This window comes from Morone saxatilis, unplaced genomic scaffold (genome assembly GCF_004916995.1).
Source record: "Morone saxatilis isolate NCDOM2014 unplaced genomic scaffold, NCSU_SB_2.0 Contig3, whole genome shotgun sequence".
Classification (NCBI taxonomy): domain Eukaryota; kingdom Metazoa; phylum Chordata; class Actinopteri; family Moronidae; genus Morone; species Morone saxatilis.
The window spans coordinates 5450770-5473505 of NW_023339873.1; the positions used below are offsets into that span (position 1 = coordinate 5450770).

At 40.1% G+C, this 22736-nt stretch overlaps 2 protein-coding genes across 3 annotated transcripts in view; one reads left to right on the forward strand and one right to left on the reverse strand.

Annotated features, from left to right (window-relative positions):
• The window catches only part of trim9 (tripartite motif containing 9), a 40534-nt gene extending 29900 nt beyond the window's left edge, over positions 1 to 10634 (reverse strand). The window contains exon 1 of one of the 2 annotated variants that reach the window (XM_035674550.1): positions 9664 to 10634. In XM_035674550.1, coding sequence (XP_035530443.1) covers positions 9664 to 10500 — 837 coding nt within the window. In that variant the 5' untranslated portion in view covers positions 10501 to 10634. The remainder of the gene's footprint in view (positions 1 to 9663) is intronic. The other variant, XM_035674551.1, reaches the window with a different exon arrangement.
• Positions 10635 to 18573: 7939 nt separating this feature from the next.
• tmx1 (thioredoxin-related transmembrane protein 1) overlaps positions 18574 to 22736 on the forward strand; it is a 27166-nt gene continuing 23003 nt past the window's right edge. Inside the window, exon 1 of the mRNA XM_035673659.1 lies at positions 18574 to 18608. Within this exon, the coding sequence (XP_035529552.1) occupies positions 18574 to 18608 (35 nt within the window). The remainder of the gene's footprint in view (positions 18609 to 22736) is intronic.

The following is a 22736-nucleotide window of genomic DNA, read 5'->3' on the forward strand; positions in this document are numbered from 1 at the left end:
ATATATATATATATATAAAGATTGATGAGAACTATTAGCCTGTGGGCTTTTTTGAATTTTTGCTCCGCAATTCTCCACTTACATTAATGCAACGCGACTTCAAGCTTGTTCAGGGATAGTCGAAATGAAAGCATTCAACATTAGTGTAGAAATGCTGGAATGTTTGCAATGAGCTACTGAGGATTTGTTGAGGTGGTGGCGGGTTTAGGATGGCCCTGCTATTTGGGAGCACTAATCATCTCAGTAATTAAGCCGAGTGGGAACACGTGCATAGCATGAATAATTCACCAGCAGCTCCGGGGCCATTCTGCATGCTTCATTTTCACTCTGTGGCCGAGCGAACTAGCCAATCTGTCACAGCAAAGCGAAGATGTCAGAGAGGCGTCAGAGCCAATTTGGATTAAAGCCCCCGCTAGGAAGTGGGAAGTGCAAGGAAAGAGGGAGGTAGGTGTAATGTCACTGCTAAGCTCTTAAAGCCGCAGCAAAGGAAAAGTATTCCTCTTCAAGCTAATTAAAAAAACACATATCCACAAAATGTTCCAAATGTTCTACAGGAAACATAGATTTTGAGTTCCCATAACCTACTTTCAAAAAGCTGCGTTACATCTCAGAGAAGTGCCCTTCTTTCTCAGAGCTCCAGGGTTAAGTACTTTCTCTGGTGTTCTTTAAACAGTCTCTTTAGGCTCATTTAATCCTGTGTGTAATACGCAGTCATTTGATTACACACTATAAACAGACCTAAACTGAGGGTGAGGTCAATTTCTGGTGAAAGAAAACACCAAACAAGCAAAAAAAAAAAAAAACTACGATGAAAGAAAGTGAATGTAATTTTGCACAGCTTGATTACTGATTGTGTTTCCCTCTACAGTATCAGTAACCAGACACTCTAACATGAAAGGTTGTGGTTGTTTACATGCACCGCCGCAGCCCTCAGAGAATACAGTTTGAAATATTAAGCAGGCGACTTGATGATATTTACCGTCCTGGGAGGCTCTCTGTTGTTAAAAATTAAGCTCTTACATCTTTCAACACGCTGGAAGAGTTAAGATTTGGCCAGATTGTGATACTCCTCTGTGTTTAACAAGATCCCATATGAAACCATCATCCACAAGCACAACCTAAGTGGCTGGTGCATTATTCATCCCTTATATCTGCTGTCATCAATAATGCAGTACAAGTCGTTAACTATCCACACAAGAAAAGCGATAAAGCTCTGATAATAATAACGAGGGCTCTTGAAAGTTGCCACAGTTTCTTTTGAGTCCTTATTTGATGGACACTTGGGACAGCACAGCAGGAAATGGGGCAGAAGTGATCTATTCTTGTCAGCCCTGGATTTATCTGGAGAGGACGGCGTCTTCTGCACATGATCAAGTCGCCTACCTGCTGATCTAGTTTGAATGTGAAATGAAACCGATGACACTTGGTCCTGAACCTATTAAGAGTGGGTTTTCCTAAAGGTCCTATCAAGTCATTCAGTCAGGTGTGGTTGGTATTCTCTTCAGTCTCTCCAGGATTTCTCTGGCTTCGTTTGCATTTGTTGTGGCCTAAAATGTTTCATTTCATGGCCACTTTTTTTTTCTTGAAATTGCAGAAGAACGTTAAGATTGTAAAACTTGTTTTGCACAGCAATGTTTTTGTATAATTCACTTTTTTTTTCTTTTTTTTTTTAAATTTAAGGCCACTTTTTCCAGTGAGAATTCACATATTTTTTTGCAATCCCAACTTCCTGGAGAGACTGTCTCTTCTTTCTCTAGAGCACATTTGTTGATAATTGAGCAGTATCTGTTTAGTAAGAAGGAAGTTTCTGCTGTGCCTTGAGGGCTTTGTTCCCCAGTGCCATTGGGGAACAAAGTCCAGCTGGGGGACCTTTGTTACATGCTGTTCCCCATCTCTCTCTCCCCTCATTTCCTGTCTAATAAAGGCATAAAAAAAATACATTTAAAAATGGTGTTTCTACTACTTTTTAGATTCAGCATTTGTGGTTCACACCTTTTGCTACAAAGTTTAAATCCCTGCAAACCCCATCTTCTCTTCTGAAGCTTCATTGATGCAGCATCTTCCAGAAAACCTGTGGATGTTTTTCAGCTGTGTCATGTGTGAATATAGGATAACAAAAAGAGGGATGAAAAGTCAATTTGTGGATTTTCAACCTCAAAAGATGCGAAATCCTCTATTGTGATGCTTGCAATGTTAGCTATAAGACTTCTGGGTCAGACTCTGTGTGGAGTGGGATAGCTAAAAGTTTCTATGCCCAGTGCACCCATATTACTTTCCATTACTATGGTAGAAGCTGTTTTTTTCCAACTTTATCTGGTTTATACAAAGTCATTGAAAATGGAGGATAAACAAGAAAAATAAAGGAAAGAGTCACCAAACTCTATGTGCTGATAATGATAAAGGGGTAAGCTGTCTTGTCTGACAGGTACAACAACTAACCGGAGAGTGAGAGAGCTGTCAGTAAAGTGCAGGTCTAATCAGGCATCACAAGTGCAAACAGCTGTGTGGATGGACTGCAGGTGTGTGTGTTGGGGCTTTGAAGGTCTGAGGCTGAACCAATTTTAAAAATGCGGGATTAAGCAGTTCAAGCCATGTATTAAATTAATATGGATATTAATAGTCATAGAAATAAAACCTGCTGCTTACGTGAGGCAGTCTGACCTTATACCTCAACTATTTAGAGATCATCATGTTGACACAGACACAGAAGTTTAATAGTAAGTAAGGAATGGTGTAAGAACAGATAAATCAATGCTGCATGGTACAATGCAGCTCACCAGGCTTGGTAGTTGGTTCCTGGATGAATGAATGCACCATCAATAATTATAATTTAGGAGAGATGTCAGCCGTGACTAATCAAACCACCAATGGAGACGTTTTACAGCAGACGTTTTGACTTGTCAACGCAGGAAAAGCATGGGCAGAGTTAATAACGCTAATGATGGCTGCGTTCAATTTAGGCGAGCCAGTTCCAGGGCTCTGGTTATAGTGCATGCTCCCCCGCTGACATGGCTTGCTGGAGCGCTTAATGGTACGCAGCCATCGTTAATGTTATTAGTTACACCTGTGCTTTTCCTGCCTGCGCAAGTCTAAATGTCTGCCCAAGTCTAAATGTCTGCCCTGAAAGTGGTCTATTAGCTATGAAAGCAGACAACTTCTTGTAATAATAATAATACATTTATCTGTATCCAATTTTCAGAATCCATTTTCATGGTCATGTTCATAAAAAATCTTGCTTTTTTTTGCTAATATGACAATTAAATATTTGGTTGAACCATCCTTTCCTGTAAGGCAATTGTGTCAGTAGTTGCTATGGTTACTTGCAGTCTAATATATGGTGAATTGAGGACAGATAATATAGGAACAATGTTTGAGGTGTCCCAATAAACACTTTTAATGACACTTGTCAGCCAATCAGACACAGGAGTTTTCTGTTGTTGTGCACTGGACCCTCTGAGATCATGGATCTCATGGATATAAATAAATAAAGTCATTTCAAAGCTCAATTTTTAAGTCTGTCGATTTGCTTTGTCATTTCCTGGATTTCACCCACTGACATTTAACCAATCAGCTTGTTCCCCCAGTTAAGCTCTGTTCATGTTACCTCCAATCTGATTTCTGCTCTTTAAATTAACTGAGAACAGACTGAGGACAATTACATCAGCTCCACTTCTAACATTATGATCGAAACAATGACGCTGATGCTGATGACAACGATGACGAAAAAAGAATCACCGCAGGATGTAACCTATCCTGATCATGTGCTGCACAGATTTCAGGTTGAGCTCACTTTTTTATGCAACTGGTGTCCTCATTTAATGTGGGCTGTTAGGGCAGCCTGATGTGATGGCGGATAATAAATTATTCTGTTTTAAAAATGTAGCAAAGCCTCCTAAAAATTTGACAGCTTGCTTTGGTTTGGACTCATTTATGTACAGAAAAGATAAGAGAAAAAAAAAAAGTTCTTTCTCTCCCAGTCGGGCCACAAAGGAAAATTGGCACAGTGGAGTTTTAAGGCATTTATCTCTCTCCAGTTACACGCCTGGAGCAAGTTGGAAGATGCAGCTGGTTCCCACCCAAAAAAGTTATGTAAAAATATGTCAAAAAAAAAATTCAGTGCGGAAGCCAATGTTTTCTGTGGACCCCAAATGCCGACTGGACATTAAATATTCTGTATCTCGTCAAACTTGGCTCATTTACCCCAGAGATGAGACATTCAGCATCGCTCTCTCTTTCCTGCTCAGTCTCTGTTTCCTCTTTTCGGGCATTCTGGGTCATTCTGGCACTCTCATTTTCCTGTTCTTTATCTCCCTCTTTCATTAACATTTACACAGCTAATCTCTTTACATGGCAGCTCGAGGGGTAAATATCATCGCCTGTAATGGACCAGCATCAAACTAAACGGCTTTGAGACATCTAAGGCCCCCCACTGCGAAATGTCATTCTCTATAGACCTCAGACCCGCCTTTGTCCTCCGTCTCATCCCCATATCAGTGAATCACAGTCGGCTATCATGAACAATCGAGCAACCGTGTCTTTTATCTGTAGAATCACTTACAGTAAAGACGATGTACTTAAAGGTTTAGTCCACGTTATCACCGCTGGGCCACTATTGACTCTTCATTAAGAATGCAGGACTCAAGCTGGAGCACAAATAGTGATCCTGCACTGATAATTCATTAATTGTGATCTTACAGTAGGTGATACAGTATTATCTATTTTCAATTATTAATGTGCGGTTGGAATAATGGGCAGTGTGACTGGATAACAAAGCAATTGGGGTACAGCTCTAAAAAGTACAAAATTACTTTGATCAGTGAGTTCTAATCTTAGTATTTGCTTGTTGTTTGGTTATTTGGCCAGCTGTACTATATTTTGGTCTCTCCAGGACTTCACAGGACATTTTTGGGGTTGTTGAGGCCTAAAATGGTTGATTTTGCAGCAGCATTTCTAAAAAATTGCAATTTATGTTTGCAAAGATTTAATATCTCTAGTAGTAGGGGAGATATGGATCAATGTTATGTGTGAAACTCGCAGGAAAACTACATTGATTGGTCAAAGTTGTGGCCATTGGACAAAATTGCAAGGTCACACAGAATTCCCAGGGATTGGTTGAATTAGTGTTGATTGTTCCTGGAGAGACTAATATTTGTGTTGCTATTGAATTCTATTAATTCCCTGCGAAGCTGAAGCCAGATACACACTTTGTTCGGATTCATGGTCACCATGCAGTTATTTATCTGTATGGGACAGTGTCCTACTGGTCTTTGTCTGGATGTCTTGAGTGTTGAGCAGCCACACAGCGGGGCCGACTGTGGGTACAATGGATCCAGACTGACATTCAGTCTCATTAGTATTAGCCGGCAGGAGTAAAAGCGGGAGTGGAGGACGGGGATCCCGCCGCCTCTGTCTGACTTTTCAAGGCTTTTCCTTTGCTGCCGCTGAGCGCAGGCAGAGCTGCAGGTAACTCATCCAGAAGCAAATCAACCTGCTCTGTCTGTCCTTATTAGCCCGCTTTTTGGGAGCATCTTGGATGAGAGCTTGCAGAGCATCCATCTGTGTTAGCTTTTGTCAGGGTGTGCTGGCCGTCTGTTTATGTCAGCAGGCTTAGGATAAAATACATGCTGACAGTGAAGGGTCGCACATGTGCACACTAGAAGTGGAAAATTCCTTAAGTCACTTGCGAATTCCTCAAATTACTCACTTCTACAACCTTTTTCTGCTTGCGTGCAAAGCTCAAAGGGAAATTTTCAGGGTCGTCTGGGTTAACATCTCCTCTGCTGCCTCTGATTTATCTCTCCTCCAATGGCAAGAGGGCAAATTACAAATTTTCTGCTACAATCTGCTACTTATTTTCTGCACACCCGCGCATCTTCTTGCACTTAATCTTCTATGTGATTAATCATCTTTAATTGCCACTAAACACACAGAGGCGACAGAGCTTGACCTAGATTGCATTAAGGGTCCTGTGCGACCCCTTATGACATCCGTGGAGAACTGAGGACCACTCACTATATAGGGCTTTAACACTCTAATGGCTTTACTGTTTTTAATGTGATTTACAGAGATTAACACAGACATCCTGTCACCACATAAAACCTTCTGACACAAATCTGAAGCGGCAGAAGAGAGCTGGACGAGTCACACTATGTAGCTCTTAAATTTCTACTCGTCTTTTGTGACTGAAATTGACTTTGGAGACATGAAATTGATTACCATCGTGGTTTAGACACGGTCACGCAGTCCTAAAGGGGGGGTTAGAGATAAAACGCGGTGGTTTTTATTGCCTGTAAGACCAGCAGAGAACTTCACAAGACATCTAAAAGGGAGCAGGAAAAGCGGGAGTAATGATCTGTAGCATTCAAAACTCATTTTAGTACACACAGACACACATGTACTGTAGAGGAGGGAGGGGAAAGGCTGTAAAGCATCTGGGATGGATTCCTCATGGGGCCCGGTATCTTAGAGACCTCTGCTGCTCTGCGCAACATCAAGAGGGATTTGGTTGCCATGGTGGCAGGTGATTTAACTCTTTCTATAAAGAGAAAAATGTTTCACAAAGACAGAAAACACAGTTTGTCCCGACGTAACAATACGACACTGATGGTGATGGATGCAGATTAAAAACCTTGAAGAAAATCCCAGTTGGAAAATAGACGAGATCTTATTAAATGATACAAGTGAGCACATTTTCAGCTCTGAGATGTAAATGCTGCAGGTGTGGATTTAAGATTTGTCGCTAAGAAACGGGGTTCAAGTTTTTTAGTGTTGTTGTACTTCCTGCATCGACATCAGGCAGTGATGCTGAAAAATGCAGCAGCCCTGTCACGAAAGCCCACAGATCAAACAACCAACAGCTTTGATCACTTTGAGTAGAAAAACAAGATGTTTATGTACATACCAAAATATATGGGTGAGAGCATAAATACAATGTATATTTCAATACTGGATGGTTTTGCTTATGGCTAATAGCAACCATTAAAGCTGCACTAGCCATTTTTTAAATGTGTTTAAATAAAGGTGTCAGCTTTTTGTTTTGACTGTAACTGTACTGTGTTGATTCAGTCTCATCGCACTGATCAACAGAAACACACAAAAAAAAACTGTAAACTACCCAGTACAACCAAACAAAGTTATTAACTAGCTGGTGACCGTAGTGGAGCATTTAGCTGCTAAATAGCGAGATATGTTTTTTTTTCAAGAGTTGATGGAGACCGAAGAGAGTTAAAAGGAACACCAGTACTGAACCAGAAACATGACTCAAAATGGATGCATATGTTGCTCTGTGTCTGCTGGATGAGTAAATAAGCAACTGTTTGCTAATAGGTTCGCCATAATAACTTTATAGCTATAATAGTTATAATATGTCAGCGTTGTGTTTACATCTTGTTGTGCTGCCCTCGAGTGGCCAAACAAAAGATTTAAAGATGCACAATTAACGGTGTGCATTGTGTGCGTTCACCTGACATAACAAAAACAAAACAAAAACATGTAGCTTAGCATGTGTATGTATGTACAGTGTATCTGTGAACAATAGTGAACACAGAATTTACTTAAATTTGAAAATGTCCACATTATTCTGTAAAATATTTATTTGTATTGTTACAACAACCCTTTAGTCCTTCTGTTACTTGAGTGAGAACTTGTCAAATGTTTAGATTTGGTGCTTTTCTCTGTTTTATAGCATTGTATATGTAATATTTGGAGGTTTTGTACTGTTGAAAAAGATACAACAAGCTACTGGAAAATGTCACGTGAATTACTGTAGAACCAGTGTTTGGATTGTCTGTTCTGGGCTACTGTGGAAACATGGCAGTTCAACATGGCAGCCTCCGGAGGGGAGGACCCGCTCCCTCTGTAGATAAAAAACACTCATTCTAAGGTAACAAAAACACAACAATCGGGTGATTATACACTAACGAAAACATACCTATAAATATTAGATTCCATTTCTGCCAATAGATTTTCCTAAATGTTACACACTGGACCTTTAACAGCCAGTAATATGTGAGAAAATCTGGAGTGACCAGTCAGATTTCAGAGAAAGCCAGTGCCACCACTCTGGGTACTATATGCATTATGCAGAAGTGACGCATGAATCTACAGTATGTCTGCGGGATATGGAATACAATCTCATTTTTTCCCTAATGAATTATGTGAGGAACACCCCGAAGCTCTGAAAGATGTCCATCCTCAACGCTGCCAGCTCGAGCTCTCAGCCATCTGTTACAGTTACTGCAGGCAGCAGCTTCAGATAACAGGTCAGAAATAAGCAGGTGCCATGAAAGAAGCCAAAAACAGCGTGACAGGCTGCACATTGGCACCAATATCCCAGATACCATCGGTTGGTTTCTTCAAATATTCTCCTTTAGCTCTTTTTTTTACATTTTGAATCCAAGAAAGATGAAGCAGAAAAGGTTCGGCAACTTCTCAAGTGATGGCAAATGGATGTGAGTGAAATGATCAACCCCCTCTGAGCTTTTCCATCAATTTTACAATTACCTCAGCATCTGAGGTGACACACTATCTCACCACCATCTAGAAGAGATGATTGGACTGGAGGTCTGTTAAATGGCTGTTTTGAAGACACACAAGACCAATTCTGACTGTAAATCATCAGGAAATCTGTAGGGAGGGAATGATGTGCGTGTGTGTGGGTGTGAGCTCCCTGTGCACAAAAACTTAACTGCATTCACAATTTTTTTTTTTTGGTTTTCTCATAGACACCAGTGGCTACCATCACTACACATCTCCCTCTGTGTGTGTGTGTGTGTGTGGGTGTGTGTGTGTGTGTGTGAGTGAGCACTGAAGGGCCTCTATATCCAGCACTACATCCTCCCTTGCCACTGGATGCTGAGCATGTGGAGGTGAGGGTTACTGCTGCAGAGGCGTAAACAAACTCGGCTCTGCAGCTTTCTGAAGTGCGGTGCCTCCCTGCCCACAACAACTCCAAAATAGCCTCTCAATCCACCATAAAGGCTGGCATCTGTGCTCCTCTGCTGGCTCTTATTAAAGCATAGCTCCAATATTAGCCGTGTCTAATGATCTCTGGGGAGCCTGTGAGCTGTCGGAGCACAGAAAGGAGTGGAACATACAGTATATATAGAGTGAAGGAATCTGCTGTATGGGAGCTCAGGAGACTAATGGTTAAGAGTTAAAATCATGCCAGAATCACTGAGCTACTTAAGTTTTATGAAAAAGTGCATATGTGATAGAAGCAGTTTCCTGTTGATAAAGGAGGCCTGCTCCTGGTTGTCCACTCGTGAGCAGAATTTCAAATAGAGCTGCCTCCTGACAGCTTTTGCGCACCAGAGACAGCAGAGTTCCCTGTTTGGAGACGTGCGCATTTCTCCTCTCTGCCTCACGAAGCCGACAGAAATATGAGCTGGAGGTGTGTCGGAGAGGCAAATTCATCCACTTACTATATTGTGCATTGTAAAGCAATCATTTAAATCCATAGTGACAAGTGAACATTCCCACAGCTCTACTGAATGCTAAGCAGAGCTGACAACATAGCGCAAATTATTTTCGAGGCAGACTTGTTGCTCAGCTCAGAGGATGATGAATCACTGCGAATAAAGACGACATGAACACACAGAGAAAAATACGCACTGTTAAACAGCAAAGAAAGATTGTGCAGCTTGATCATTTTTACGCACGTACCTTGTGCAGTTTCCACATTGCGCCCAAAGCTTTGACTTCGTGCGTGCCGTGTTTTCCTTCTTCCAAACACTGATAACACACAGGCGTCTTACACTGTACACAGTACATGCTTAGGTTCTCCAGTTCGTGCTCTGTGCAAGTGGAGATTTTGCGGGGACTCGTGCGGCGACTTATCCGCCCCTGCGCTGGCGGCACCAGGCGATGCTTGGCGAGGGGACCGCGGGGAGGATGGCACCGCAGGCGGCAAGGGTCACAGTAGAAGACGTCGCACTGCTCGCACATCACGGTGGCCTCCTTCGGACTCTTCTCGCAGAGCTGACACTTGAGAGCGGCCGCTTTGCTCTGCTGATACCTGTCCACAACCCCCTCCAGCACCCGGTTCTTGGGGAATCCGCGGAGCCCCCGGTCGTCCAGGATGAGGCTGCGGTGACACTGTGGGCAAGTGATGCAGGAGTTGCGGGGGATCGGGGGTAAAGAGCCGGGCTGTGGTAGCAGGTGCTGCTGCGGAGGAGGCTGGGGGACAGCCGGGGGGAAAACTCGCACCCCGTTTGGTGATTTTTGGCAAGGGGTGGTTGGAGCGCTGACGAAGCCCCCATAGGAGCCGTATCCACTGTCCGCCTCACTGTACAAACTCATTTTATCCAAATCCAGATAATCATAGTCGGAGACGCCGGATCCAGAGGCTCTGCTGCTCTGTGGGGACTCGGCGTCGGGGGTCTGCACAAGGATATTCCGAGCACAAGCCAGGCAAATGTTGTGGGAGCACGGCAGTATGATGGGCTCCCGGTAAAAAGAGCCGCAAACAGGGCATTTCAACTCTTCCTCCATTTCATCCATGGCTGCTTCTGTGAGGTGAGAGATTCCTCTGTGGAGTGCAAACACAAACAAGTTACAGCGGAGAGTCTCGGCTGATTAGTCTGCTGCTCTGTTTGCGCGTAAACGGAGCTCCAGTCGCGTCCTACTGCGATAACTGCAAGTGCAACCTTGACCAGAGGAAAGGCATCAGTACAGGGGAGGCAGACTAACAGATACTGCACACTCTTCACCAATAGGCAAACAGCATCAGCTCCGAGCGGGTTCCCATTGGACGGCCAGTGGATTCCAGACAACCATTGGATAGATCCACTGTCAGTGTGGAGAGGGCTCCTTAATGAGCTTTACAGCCAGATACAACAACAGATACTTGTGTCTGTAGACATTACTGAACATCTAATAACAGCCTAATTGTTTAGGGGATTATTAAGGAAACAATGCGAGACTGTCCTTTAAATTAATATCAATTCATGATTATGCAGACCCCTTAATATAAGATCAACTGCAGATGTATGTGTTTCTGGCAAATAGACCAAAGAAAACAGAGAGTATTGTTTTAGAAAATGCTTCCATAAGCTGATTAGTCTAGTGGATTATTTACTTAATAAAAATCTTATTATTAAAATTAACATATTCAATTACAAGTATAATTCTCAGCTAAATGTGTGCTAGTATTTATCAGAGTAGAGTATTTGTTAAATTATTATGTATTATATCACATTACAATATTGGATCACTGGTGCATTCATGTGTAGGCAGCAGTTTAATGTTGTTTAACTTAATGTATGTACTGCTGAGTAGATTCATTTATGGAAATATTATATACTTTATTAGCTAATTTTATTATTTTTATGCAAAAACATCATTAGCAAACTAACTTGTATCGCTGTAGGACTGCAAACAATCTTAATTAGCATTTTACCGTATTGAATAAATTTTTTGGTCTATGAAAAGTAAAAAAATAATGAAAAATGCCCATAACAAGATCAAAGCCCAGATTGACATCAGAAAATCAGGAAATGTTCATATTTAAGAAGCTGGAACTAGTGATTGTTTGACCTTGTTGCTTCATAAATGATCTAAATGATTAACTGATTGTCAGAACTGTTGTTGGATCAATTGAGTATTTGTTTCAAGTGTAAAAGGTATAAGATTTTACCAATGCAGTGTAGAATGTCTGACTCAGCAGGATAGACTCTTTTAAAATTGCTTAAACCAGGATCTGTATTTAAAAAAACATCCAGCTTTGCATCGCTGCTGCACAGTATAGACTTGCAGGATTTGAGTTGTTTGTGGAAACGCTTCCCTTCTCTGCTGCCGAGGGAGCAAAGATCAGCTCCTGGAGGAGATTGAACACATGGAAACTGACACTTTGTGAGATAAGATAAAGCAGCAGCTCTCCACTGCACTCAAAAGAGGTTTTTCTTCCAGAGCTATCTCCATTTCCATGGCCAAATACCTTAGACATCTCTAAGACATCCATGGCAACGTGAGCTCCCACTTTTAGTCCTTCAGTGCGGCTGTTGATAGGGAAATTAAACGCAATAATCCCATTTTACGGAATGCCTCTTTCTTAGACCCACAGAGGGCAACGTGAGGCCACTCTGTGATTGCATTTGCATATTTTGTAAAGCAGTTTGAGAATGGGAAGAACATTGATATGGACGTCTTTGTCTAATAAAGATAATCAGTCTGGCATTCGGTGAAGTGTCCAGTGCATTAAAACAAAAACTGTCTGATAAACATATCAAAGTGTATATGTGAATAAACTTTTTGAGATCAGTAATAGTGTTGATTTAAACAGCGATGCTGGAAGTCAGAATTGGGGGTGCTGAGAGAGAAGTCTGTCTATATAATGACATCATACTAAAAGCTAAATGCATAACATTTATGGTTTCTGCATTCATTTGTATGGCCTGGATAATTTCTAGCCAATTTAACCGGCACATTTTATAAAATTTTGTAACTTTTTAGCAGATAAAACTGATAAAAAACCAGAACAAAACCTCTTTCCTTTAATAACTCCCATTGCAAATAGCAAATAACCTAATGCACTATGTGATCTTTTCACATTTAAGTTATTGTTTAACCTCTTGATCACAAGCAGAAGCTACAGCAACCAAGCCTCTTATGAAGATATACAGTCAAAATTTTAGTCAGGAAGCCGATAAGATCACATAATTTCCATGATCTTAGGAAATTAAAAATGTTACGTTTTGATCATTTTATTAAATCTTCTGATCTTAAAACTCGACAAATAAATAAAAATGTCGACATAACCAGGCTGCCCCAGGGATCCGTCATCATGAATGATCTGGTGCGTCCTGTTTTATGTTGCTTTAATGTATTACTTTGTGTCCTGAATTGTTCCTTCTTTCTTGCTAAGTACAGTATGTGCATACTTACCGTTGAGTTTGTTTGTGTTTGTTGAGTTTTATCTAAAATGCAGCTCAAAGTGCTTTACAGTGTGGCATTAAAAACAAAACACAATAAATGCATTCACGTCCAAAATAGAGTCAAATAAAAAAGATGTTATACGGACGGGTATTGCAAATTAGCTTATAAATGTTGTGGTGTGTAACGTTTGTTTATGCTATGTACCTATACAAATAAACAATAAAATAAAAGTACCAATGTAAGTCATTATAAGTTTAAACATTTTTACTATGCCAGACCCTAAGCGCCCATGGATTCAAATCAAACATACTTAAGGAAATTAAAAGATAACATGGATTTATAGTTGGCAACACAGCCAATAACCATACATTTATATTTATTTATAAATTGTCCTCGTGAAAACATTCATTAGATGTTGCTAACATGTTGATCTTTTTTTTTATCAGAGCCTTCTGCTTCTGCTCATAATTCTCTAAGATTTGTGAAAATATACAACAAATGGCAAGTTTATCCATGCTAATATTTCCCTGGATTTAACCAAATACAGTTCTGATTCAAACCAAATGTTTGTAACAAGATCATCAGCTATTTTTGGATGCATGCTTGCTGACGCCTCCAGCATGATGACATTGTTCTCTGTGTAATCTCCTCAGTTTGGGGCCACACTGCATCTTCCTGTTTGCTGCCTTCCCGCAGACAAGTGGCCAATCCTTTTAAATCTATTTCATCTTCTTTCTTTTTGTGTCGGCGCCAGCTCTCTCCAAGCTGCCAGGACACACACACACCAGGCAGCTCTGAGAGAAAATCTCCACCGATTTCTTTTTACTTCTCTGTGATCACATCCTAGAAGGAAAAGAAAGTCTCTGATTAAGTTTCCGGTTTTTTTGGTGACCTTATGTGCAGTAAAGTAGAAGACGCTTTCATGAGGATAAATAGCTGCTGATTAACTGGCATGTGATAAGGCAACAGTATCAGCAAACACATAATGTCAAATTAAAGGAAAAGTGACTTTTTTTGCAGAGTTAACTGACTCTACTTTTAAGATTGGTTTTGATAAAAATGTCTGTAGCTAAACCTGTCACATAATGCAGTTTGCAATGATGACAGCTGCAGATTTGCCTCTCGAAATTATTTGTAACTTCTGAAACAATGGGTCCCTGATTTCAGAGAGAAATACACAAACTCAGACTTCTCATTTTTGCCAGCAGAAATAACAGCTGGAAGATTTAATTAGTGTAGCTAGCTAGCAAATTAAGCTTGCGTTAGCCCCATGAGTTGGTTAAAACCAAGTCTTTGGCTGATTTCTTTTAAAATGGGAACCCCATTAAGAGGGTCTTCAATAGGCACTTGATGGCTGCACACATGACATTGTGCTCAAATAAAGCTAAAGCTACATGACCCAGGGCAAAACGCTAACATCCTCACCATTTGGCGTTTTGCTTGGGTATTAAAATAAAGGTAGTCAGTCCTATACAAAGAGAAAAAGTAATCAAGCTGTTATTTCATCCTCACATATCCTATTTAGTGTCTTAACTAAGGCAGAGGTCAGTTTTATGCTTTATTGTTCGTACATTCAAACACTGTGAATCAGATTTCTAACTAACTGATGGGGTCTCCCAGTTTCTAATAAAGAGGAGAATTAAGCTGCTAACATTGCTGACACTCTGATAGCCGGACATGCATGGTAATGATTGTAGTTTATGTTAGAGTAGGTAAACACATTGTTTAATCCATTCCTCACACTTTAACTCGTGTTTTTTTTTTATTTTTTAAATAAGATAAAAAACTACCTCCAAACTTTTTAAATGCTGAAAATCAGATTTGCATCCTGCTTCGGAGAAACACAAATTTCAAGAAACCTGCTGTATCTAGTTACGGTTGCTAAACTATGCTTGGACAACCACTATTCGAGCGCGGGATTTAGCACACCCAGTTGCTTACTATTTACCACTGACTATTTATATACAGTCAATGCTCTGTAGCAGTAAACAAATCTGTCCTTGCCTTAAACTAAAACAACCTCTCCCATTGGTTTTTACTTTAAATTTCTCAACAGTCCATCACAACACCTTTAATACATTGTTAGTTAAAGCCGTGTTCAACCCACAGTTCAATCGCCCTGCTCTGAGCTCACGTACTTTATTGGAGTCTTCCCCTCCATCGATAAGGGATAAAGTCTCCTTTGTGTGTTGTACTCTACTACTACTACTCTATTAACTCTTCTCACCACAGTCTCCCTCCGCAGCCCCAGAGGCATCACACCGTCTGTGTAAAGAAGTACACAGACTGCAGGAGCTTTACGCTACACAGCTCAGGCTAGATGAGAATCTCTATGGGACGCAGTGGAGATATTGTCAAGATATGAATAGAAGCGGCTGGTGTTGTTGTTACTGCAGACTGGCTTGAGAAAAGTTGTGGTTTTATAACTCTTTAAAGGATGAAGTTACTGTAATTTTGGAGAGTGGGTGATTATACTGGACCCAAAATTACGCAGTGAAACAAACTTATGTTCTAAACAAGAAGTTTCTTTTGTTTTGAGTTAAAGATAAAGAAGTAGAATTAAAATTGCTTCATAGTGAGAACTTTTATGAGAATCCTGGTGACAATGGATGTTAATTAATAGTTTGGCAGAAAAGATTTATATTTCAAATGTTATTCTCACTTTCTGCAACATCTGTGCATGACAACTATTCTACAGTTAAAGATTGTTGTTATGGCAAATTAAACAACTAAGTACATACTATGTATTGCCTCTACGACTGTAATGTTAAACAGTCTGCTGCATGATTATTGGTGCACTGATACTCAGTAGTATTGTAGCAATTCAGTCTGTGCCATGAAAGCATAGAAGTTTGGCACCCAGCCCTAAACACACCTGCCTCACTACAGGGCACACTACTTCCTGCGTTTGCACTAAACGCTGGCATTGGACATAAATCGCGATGTGCAGAGTCATCCAATATAGACATAATACCTGGCTATATATTTGGCTATTTATAGATTGCGTTTGCAGTTGACAAAGTTCATGGCTTCACCTAACCTTCAAAAACTACTGCATCAAAGTTATGAAGACGCTGCCTAAAGATCACATGCGCATTCACCTCCAGTAACCTTTTCTTATGCAACAGTTCTCACATTATCACCATCTGCTATTATGGTTCTCTGTAGCAGAACGAGCACCTTCAGTGACAAAAGCCCAAAGTCACTCTGCTGACTTCCTGACATCTCAGTGCTCGGCAGCATCTTCTACAACTTCAAATGAACTCATGTTTATGGATTCAGTACCATCTGTGCCCTTCACAGTGACCTGAAAAATGCATTTTCCTGATGCAATATTTGCAAATTAGGCCTTCAGGGAGAAACTGGGAGTGATGCCTCGTGTTTATGATTATTATTTTCTAAACTCAATATACTCCAGAATTAATGACAGTAAACAAAACGTCAAGTTGTTTTTTATGAGGTTATTAAAGTGTAAGTTTGGTCTCAGGATTGATATCCTTAAGAAGAAGTTACGCCGGTCACATGGGCGTGTTTTTTTGGGATTATGCCACCCATCTGACATTTCACAGCTTGTTGTGTATATTAGTTAAGAAAACCTGGCAAACGGCAAATGGAGTGACAATTTTAACTTTGTAGATAAGATGGTTCATTTTTCCCTTTCAGTCAATGGACAGAAGACCACAGGACCACAAGTCTTTAACCTTTTCATACAGTACAGGTTTATTCATCTTTTTGCATGCTGAGTTTAAAAATTGCAGTTTTCAACAGGGAGTCAGCACAAGAGGAATGCCATAATGATCTGTTTCTTAGCCACTGATTTGGATTGGCTCGTTGCCTCTCAGTGCCATGTTGTCAGTGAAAATACAAAGGCCAAAGCGGCTGAAACTGCAGCTGAAATACATTTAAGTGCTCCATTGTGTGCTGGATTGTTATTTCTCTCTGCCTGCTTGTTGCACACAGTCTTCCTATAAGAGGCCAGGGTCAGAGTTATTGTGAATCTCCACGAAACAAGCAATCGACACTCATGGAGAGACACTAGAAAAGTGCAGTTGTCATTTTGCTGTATGTGTGGGCTGCTTGAAGAGACATGTGAGCAGGGAAAGGCCTCCACGTGCAGCATCACTTTCCACGTCTCCTGTGCAAACTGTTCAGGCTCTGCAGGGAATCTGCGCTGCAATTAATAGCCTAATGATTTTTTTAAATTCTAAGTGGGATGGGGATTTGCTACTAAACCTCTCCTGTTGCACAGGGGACTCACACAATGTTCTCCTAACCCAAAGAAACTTGAGGATTGGGCGCCGAATGTAGAATATTGATTCTTTCCAGTGTCTTTGAACACGCAATCGGTCAAATGTAAGTGTTTCTGAGACATTGTGGGCTAAAGCATACAAAGTATGTGACAGGTAGTTTGAAATTAGTTGAGCCATGCAGAAATCAATGTGTCTTTAGGGATCATTTATTTGAATGATATAGGTGTGTCGTTACACAAGGCTTCGGTGGAGCGTGCAGAGCCCTTTTATTGACTAGATCTACCTTTCCCCATCTCCTCCAAGGACTGACTCTGAATAACCCAGAAACGGCAAAAAATTAAGAGTTATGGTGTTGGACAGAGTATAAATGGATTCCCAGATGGATAGCATATTGTGTTCCCTGTTCTCTTCTATTCTCTTTATGTGATTTTAGCCTGCAACATTTTCAACAATACAGTTGCAGCGGGCTTCACAAGCCTCAATCCATACATTTAGTCCTTCTCCCAACCCCCACCCAGCATCCAGCAGGGACTCCCCACTAATGGAGTCAGCTCTTGTTACTGCAGGCTTTGTTACTGGCCTGAGGACTCCTTTGTTTCCCTCCGATTTAGTGAAAACAGAACAGGTGCAGAAAAATGGAGCAGAAGAATACAAAAAAATGTTACAGCCCACGAAGAGAAAGATACCAGGTAACCAGAAGAGGTACTGATTGCTGATTTTACAGATTGTGTTTAAAAAAAAAGTTAGAAAAGGAGAAAAAAATACATGTTGGTGCAATAAAAGTTTGATGGTGAGATCCATCAGTGGACATAAAACATGGGAAGTCCATTGGGAACTGTGAAGAATGGAGGAACAGCCCTCCTGCTACAGCCTGAGGCAGAATCATCCAAACCCATTAAACTTCTTTATCAAATATAAAGAGCCATTAACAGCAGTTGGTGAAATATAAGTCCCTTCTATCTCCCACTGTAAAACCTCAGGGATTAGTACTCATAAAGCTAGTTACTTCAACTCTGGAGTGATGGAAGAAGCAGTTACTGTTTAGGAAAAAGTTATTGAACATGTAATGTAATCTGTGTCCAAACAGTGGAACCCGAATGATCAAATATGGCTAGATTTCCACAGGTCATGTAATGTTTTCCTGTGATCATTGCTCACCAAAGCTGACTGTGGAGGAAAAAGTCAGACTTCTTGATGACAAACTTGGAAAATCTAGATCCCAGATGTATTTCTCTAACCCCTCCGCTAATCTATCTTGTCAAGTTTTATGCCGAATACTCAAACATATTATGAAAGTAATATTGCTGTGGTACGTACAATTTAAAGGACCAATGTGTGGGATATAGTGGCATCTAACAGATTGCAACCAACTGAATACCACTTGCAAAACTACAGTGGCCGCGAAACCTGCAAAAAAATCTGAATCTCAGTTTTGGGCGACTGTAGAAACATGGCGGACACCGTGAAGGAGAACCAGCAGCATCTGTAAAAGGCTCATCCTAAGGTAACAAAAACATAACAATTTTCAGGTGATTTTACATTAATGAAAACATATATATGAACATTATATTACATTTCTGCCAATAGATCCTCCTAAATGTTACACACTGGACCTCCATGATGCTTATCAGATCTCCTGACCCAGTGCGAAACTAAGCGAGGAGAAGCTGCCTTTAGTTTCTGTGCTGCTCAACTGTGGAACAAACTGCCAAAATAACTAAGACTTGAAACAACAACAACAATCCAAGCTAAAAACCTACCTGTTTACCAATGCTTTTAATGAATGTACTCCTTTTAATTAATCAATTCAGTTGTTAGTTTATTTTATTGTCTGTCCTATTTTATTGTTTTTATCCTATGTGCTTTAGCCCACTTGCCTGTATTATTTTTATAATTTTTGTTTGTGCTTTTGCGTGAACTCTGTAAAGCACTTTGGGTTGCCTTGGGTATGAAATGTGCTATAAATAAATGTGTCTTGCCTTTAATTGCTCTAGGAGAACAAGAATGTAAGATGAAAAAGAGAACAGAAAGCTGATCATAATAAGCATCTGAAGGCTTTGACAGTCAGTTCTCAGAGTTCAAGTAGTTTACCAAGTCAGAATTTTTAATTTGTTTGGCATTTTTTGTGTTTTATTGGAAGTCAGAGGCAGACCAGAAACAGGAGAGAGCGAGGTGTGATGGGCAACGAAGGATAATGGCTTGAATAGAAAGAGGAACATTTCACACGTAACGTTTCACCCTCAGCATTTCAGTGAAAATGATATCAGGCTTCTAATAAAATACCGTTGTTTCTTTGTTTCCTCCATCTTCCCTCCACAACCAGCCACACCCAGGTCTCCCTGTAAATCTCTCCTTTATGCCATTGACCTCCCAGAAGGCACTAGATGAGGAGAGAGAGGTTGGCTTGGTGACCATTGATCCACTGGTTTGCTCACTGATGCCTCCCCCATCTCAGCAGAAGTAGGCCCCCTGGGGAGCAATAAGAGGCTTGGTCGTGAGCTCCGACAGCGAAGGACATTAGAAAGCCAACAGTCGAGTCTTGACATTGGCCTTCCTGAGTAAATCACAGTGAAGGGTCCCTGATTGAATGGTTGAATTTATATTTTTCTTGGTAAGCAGCATGTCTTCTGGGAAGCATAAATCGTGTGTTTTATGTAAATGATCGCACAAAAACCACTTTGAGTAAAAGTATTTCTTGGGTATTTTTGACTCCTTGATTTTCACATCTAAAAAAAAATCTTGTCGGGTACTTTTCACACCTGGGTCTTTTTGGAATAATTGTGTCCTTTAACCATGGGTCAAAGCAATTTTTTGCACCTTTGGGCAGCACAGCATGGCTTTCTAAATACATTTTAGTTTTATGGAAATCATTTTAAACACTTCTCTGAGTCAGAAGGAAACACAGAAAGTAGCTCCCTGGATTAACTACTGTGGCTAACTGCATAGGGATCATATCTGGGTCAACTAACCAAGCTACCTGTTTATTTAGCTAACTAGCAAACTATCCTCTGACTTATATGAATTCATAATTCATTTGGAAGCTGGTTGGCTCTTTTCAAAGAAATAAAATCTTAATTTTTGGGCTTCTCTGAAAAGTCTGTGTGGATACAACTAAACATATTAAGTAGACCCCTGGATTACTGTAGCTAACAGTATGGGGATATATATCTACTCACCAGCTAGCTATTTGGTTCAGGGACAGATATAGAGAAATGTTCATGAAATAGCATGTATACATTAAGAGGGTGGCAGAAATATACAGTAAACTGATTTAATCACAAACATCACATTAATATTTGCTTTGAAAAACCCCCAAATTAGGATATTTTAATTAAAAAACATTACAGTATTGTAGCATATTAGTACAGCATTGAGTAGAAATATCTAAAGGTGGCAAATCAATAAACTGTATTATTTTCAAATCTTTCTACATTTTTCCAAATTCCAATGTCTTTTTTTTATTATTCACCTGCAGTAATAACTATCATAAACTGGCTCAGGGAACGTGACAAGGAGGGAGTCCATACAATAGATTTACTTAAAACAAGAAATAAAATAAAGTCACAAATGAACAATTAGGTGTGTACATCGGTAATGTCAGCAATAAAAGCAGTGCATGGATGTAATGTGCTGAGGAGCTGAAGGTGCAAACCAAAAGACAATGATGCAGGATGGATGAAAGCTGTAAGAAGGGAGAGACAGAGTGAACACGCAGCTTTTATTGCAAATAAAAAAAGGCATTTTGCCAGTCGGCTAATGGTGATACGTTAATGGATCCCTTTGAAGTTAGCTACAACCCTAGGGGGTATCATTTCTGTGTTTACTCTGGACTTAGAGACATGCATTTGAAATGGTTTATGTAAAATCTGTAACAGCTTTAGGATATTTGCCCCGATATATGTTTTGCCAGAGATGTGTTTCCAACAACAGAGGTAATAAATAAAAAGTATGCATTAGTCTGAAAGTCCACAATTATACAGAAATAACATTGAATATACACAATGTTGAAACTGTTATTCAGTTTATTCCACGATAATAAACAATGAAATACAATCAAAATCCTATAACATGAACGTGACCAAGGTTAAAAAAATACCAGAATGTTTCTTTAACACACTGATCTACCAAGTTTACCTTTAAACATAAGGTGCTATTCTTGGCCCCTTTTTAAGAGGCAAAGTGTTCAAAAATAGAAGCTTAAATGGGCCAAAGGCAGCTCAGTTTGTTGGAAAAACCTCTCTGGTAATGCACTACAAACCACAACATGGACCGTCACTGAAAGCTTTAAAATGTCATCGTACAGTAGGTCTCCCCTGAGCTAATATTAGAGCCCCTCGCACCGTACTACAGGGAGACACTGGAAAACAAGAAAGAACAAGAAGTACACACGTACCTCTAATGGCTGAGGCTATGGAGAGTTTCCTGTTGTTGTTGTTGTTAATGTAAGTCAACTATTCTCATTCATATTTCATTTGTTCTTCTACGTTGTTTGTGTCACTTCAGAGGTAAGAATAGCTTGTTGTGTACATCCAGTCCAACATCCGCTGTTTGTAACTGTTTATTCTTGTGTAATATTATTCTTATTTAATCAAACATAACCTGGGATTTTTGTCCAAAGTCTAACAGGAACAGTTAAAATGTTAAACTTGCTCCTGTAGATATATGTACATAATGGGTTAAATTTCAATCATCTGCTGCCCTTTTCTTCATACTGGACAAACAGTTCTAGCTTTCTGTGAAGTAAAACTAATGGGGGCAAAATCCACAATCCTCTTCCAAGTCCAACTAAAAAGCACAGTGATTCAGCAAAAGCTACCCTGATGGCTTTGAGCAATATTTAAAAAATTTACTGTTTGGTTTGTCTCTGTGATGCACTGGGATTTCAGCAAGGAAGGAAAAATGAATGACAGACTGCAGCAGCCTTATGTTGCCTCAGTGGCTCGACCATTTTGTTGCTTTTTGTTGTGCTGGATAAAGATTGTGGATTTTTCCCCAATTAAACTACATTAAAGTGTCGATTGCAAGCTGAAGCTGACTGTCCCGTATGAAGAAGTGAATAGTCTTTGAAAATCACACTAACCTGGTGCATGTTGTTGTGTTAGGATAATTATATTAAGGTTTAAAATACCAGTGTTACTCATAATCCTTAGTGAATTCCTACCAACACCAACATCACTCTTGCACCAAAATTGTAAAAAAAAAACTGATAAGCAATTATGTGTAATAATGTGTAATTTCTGCCACTAGGGCGGTCTCTCACATCAAAGCAATAACAAAAGATGAAGTTTGTGTGACTTTGTGAAGTAGAGTGGGATCATGGGAGTCTTCACCTCCATTGCCGTCATTGCAGTCAGCTTCTCCCTGTTAGCATCCCTCTAGTATTCATTGTTCAGGAGGTTTCTACCGGGAGCCGGATTATCCAGAATATTTGGGTTAATGTACATACACAACTCAACAAAATATATAACATAGGTCCAGAGTTTATAGGCATTTTAATGTGGATGTTAATGTTTTCTATCCAGGAAAATGGTTTGGTTGGTTTGTACAAAGTAACAAATCGGCAACACACTTATAAACTGTTATAACAGGCAAGTTAAGGGATAATGCTGTATG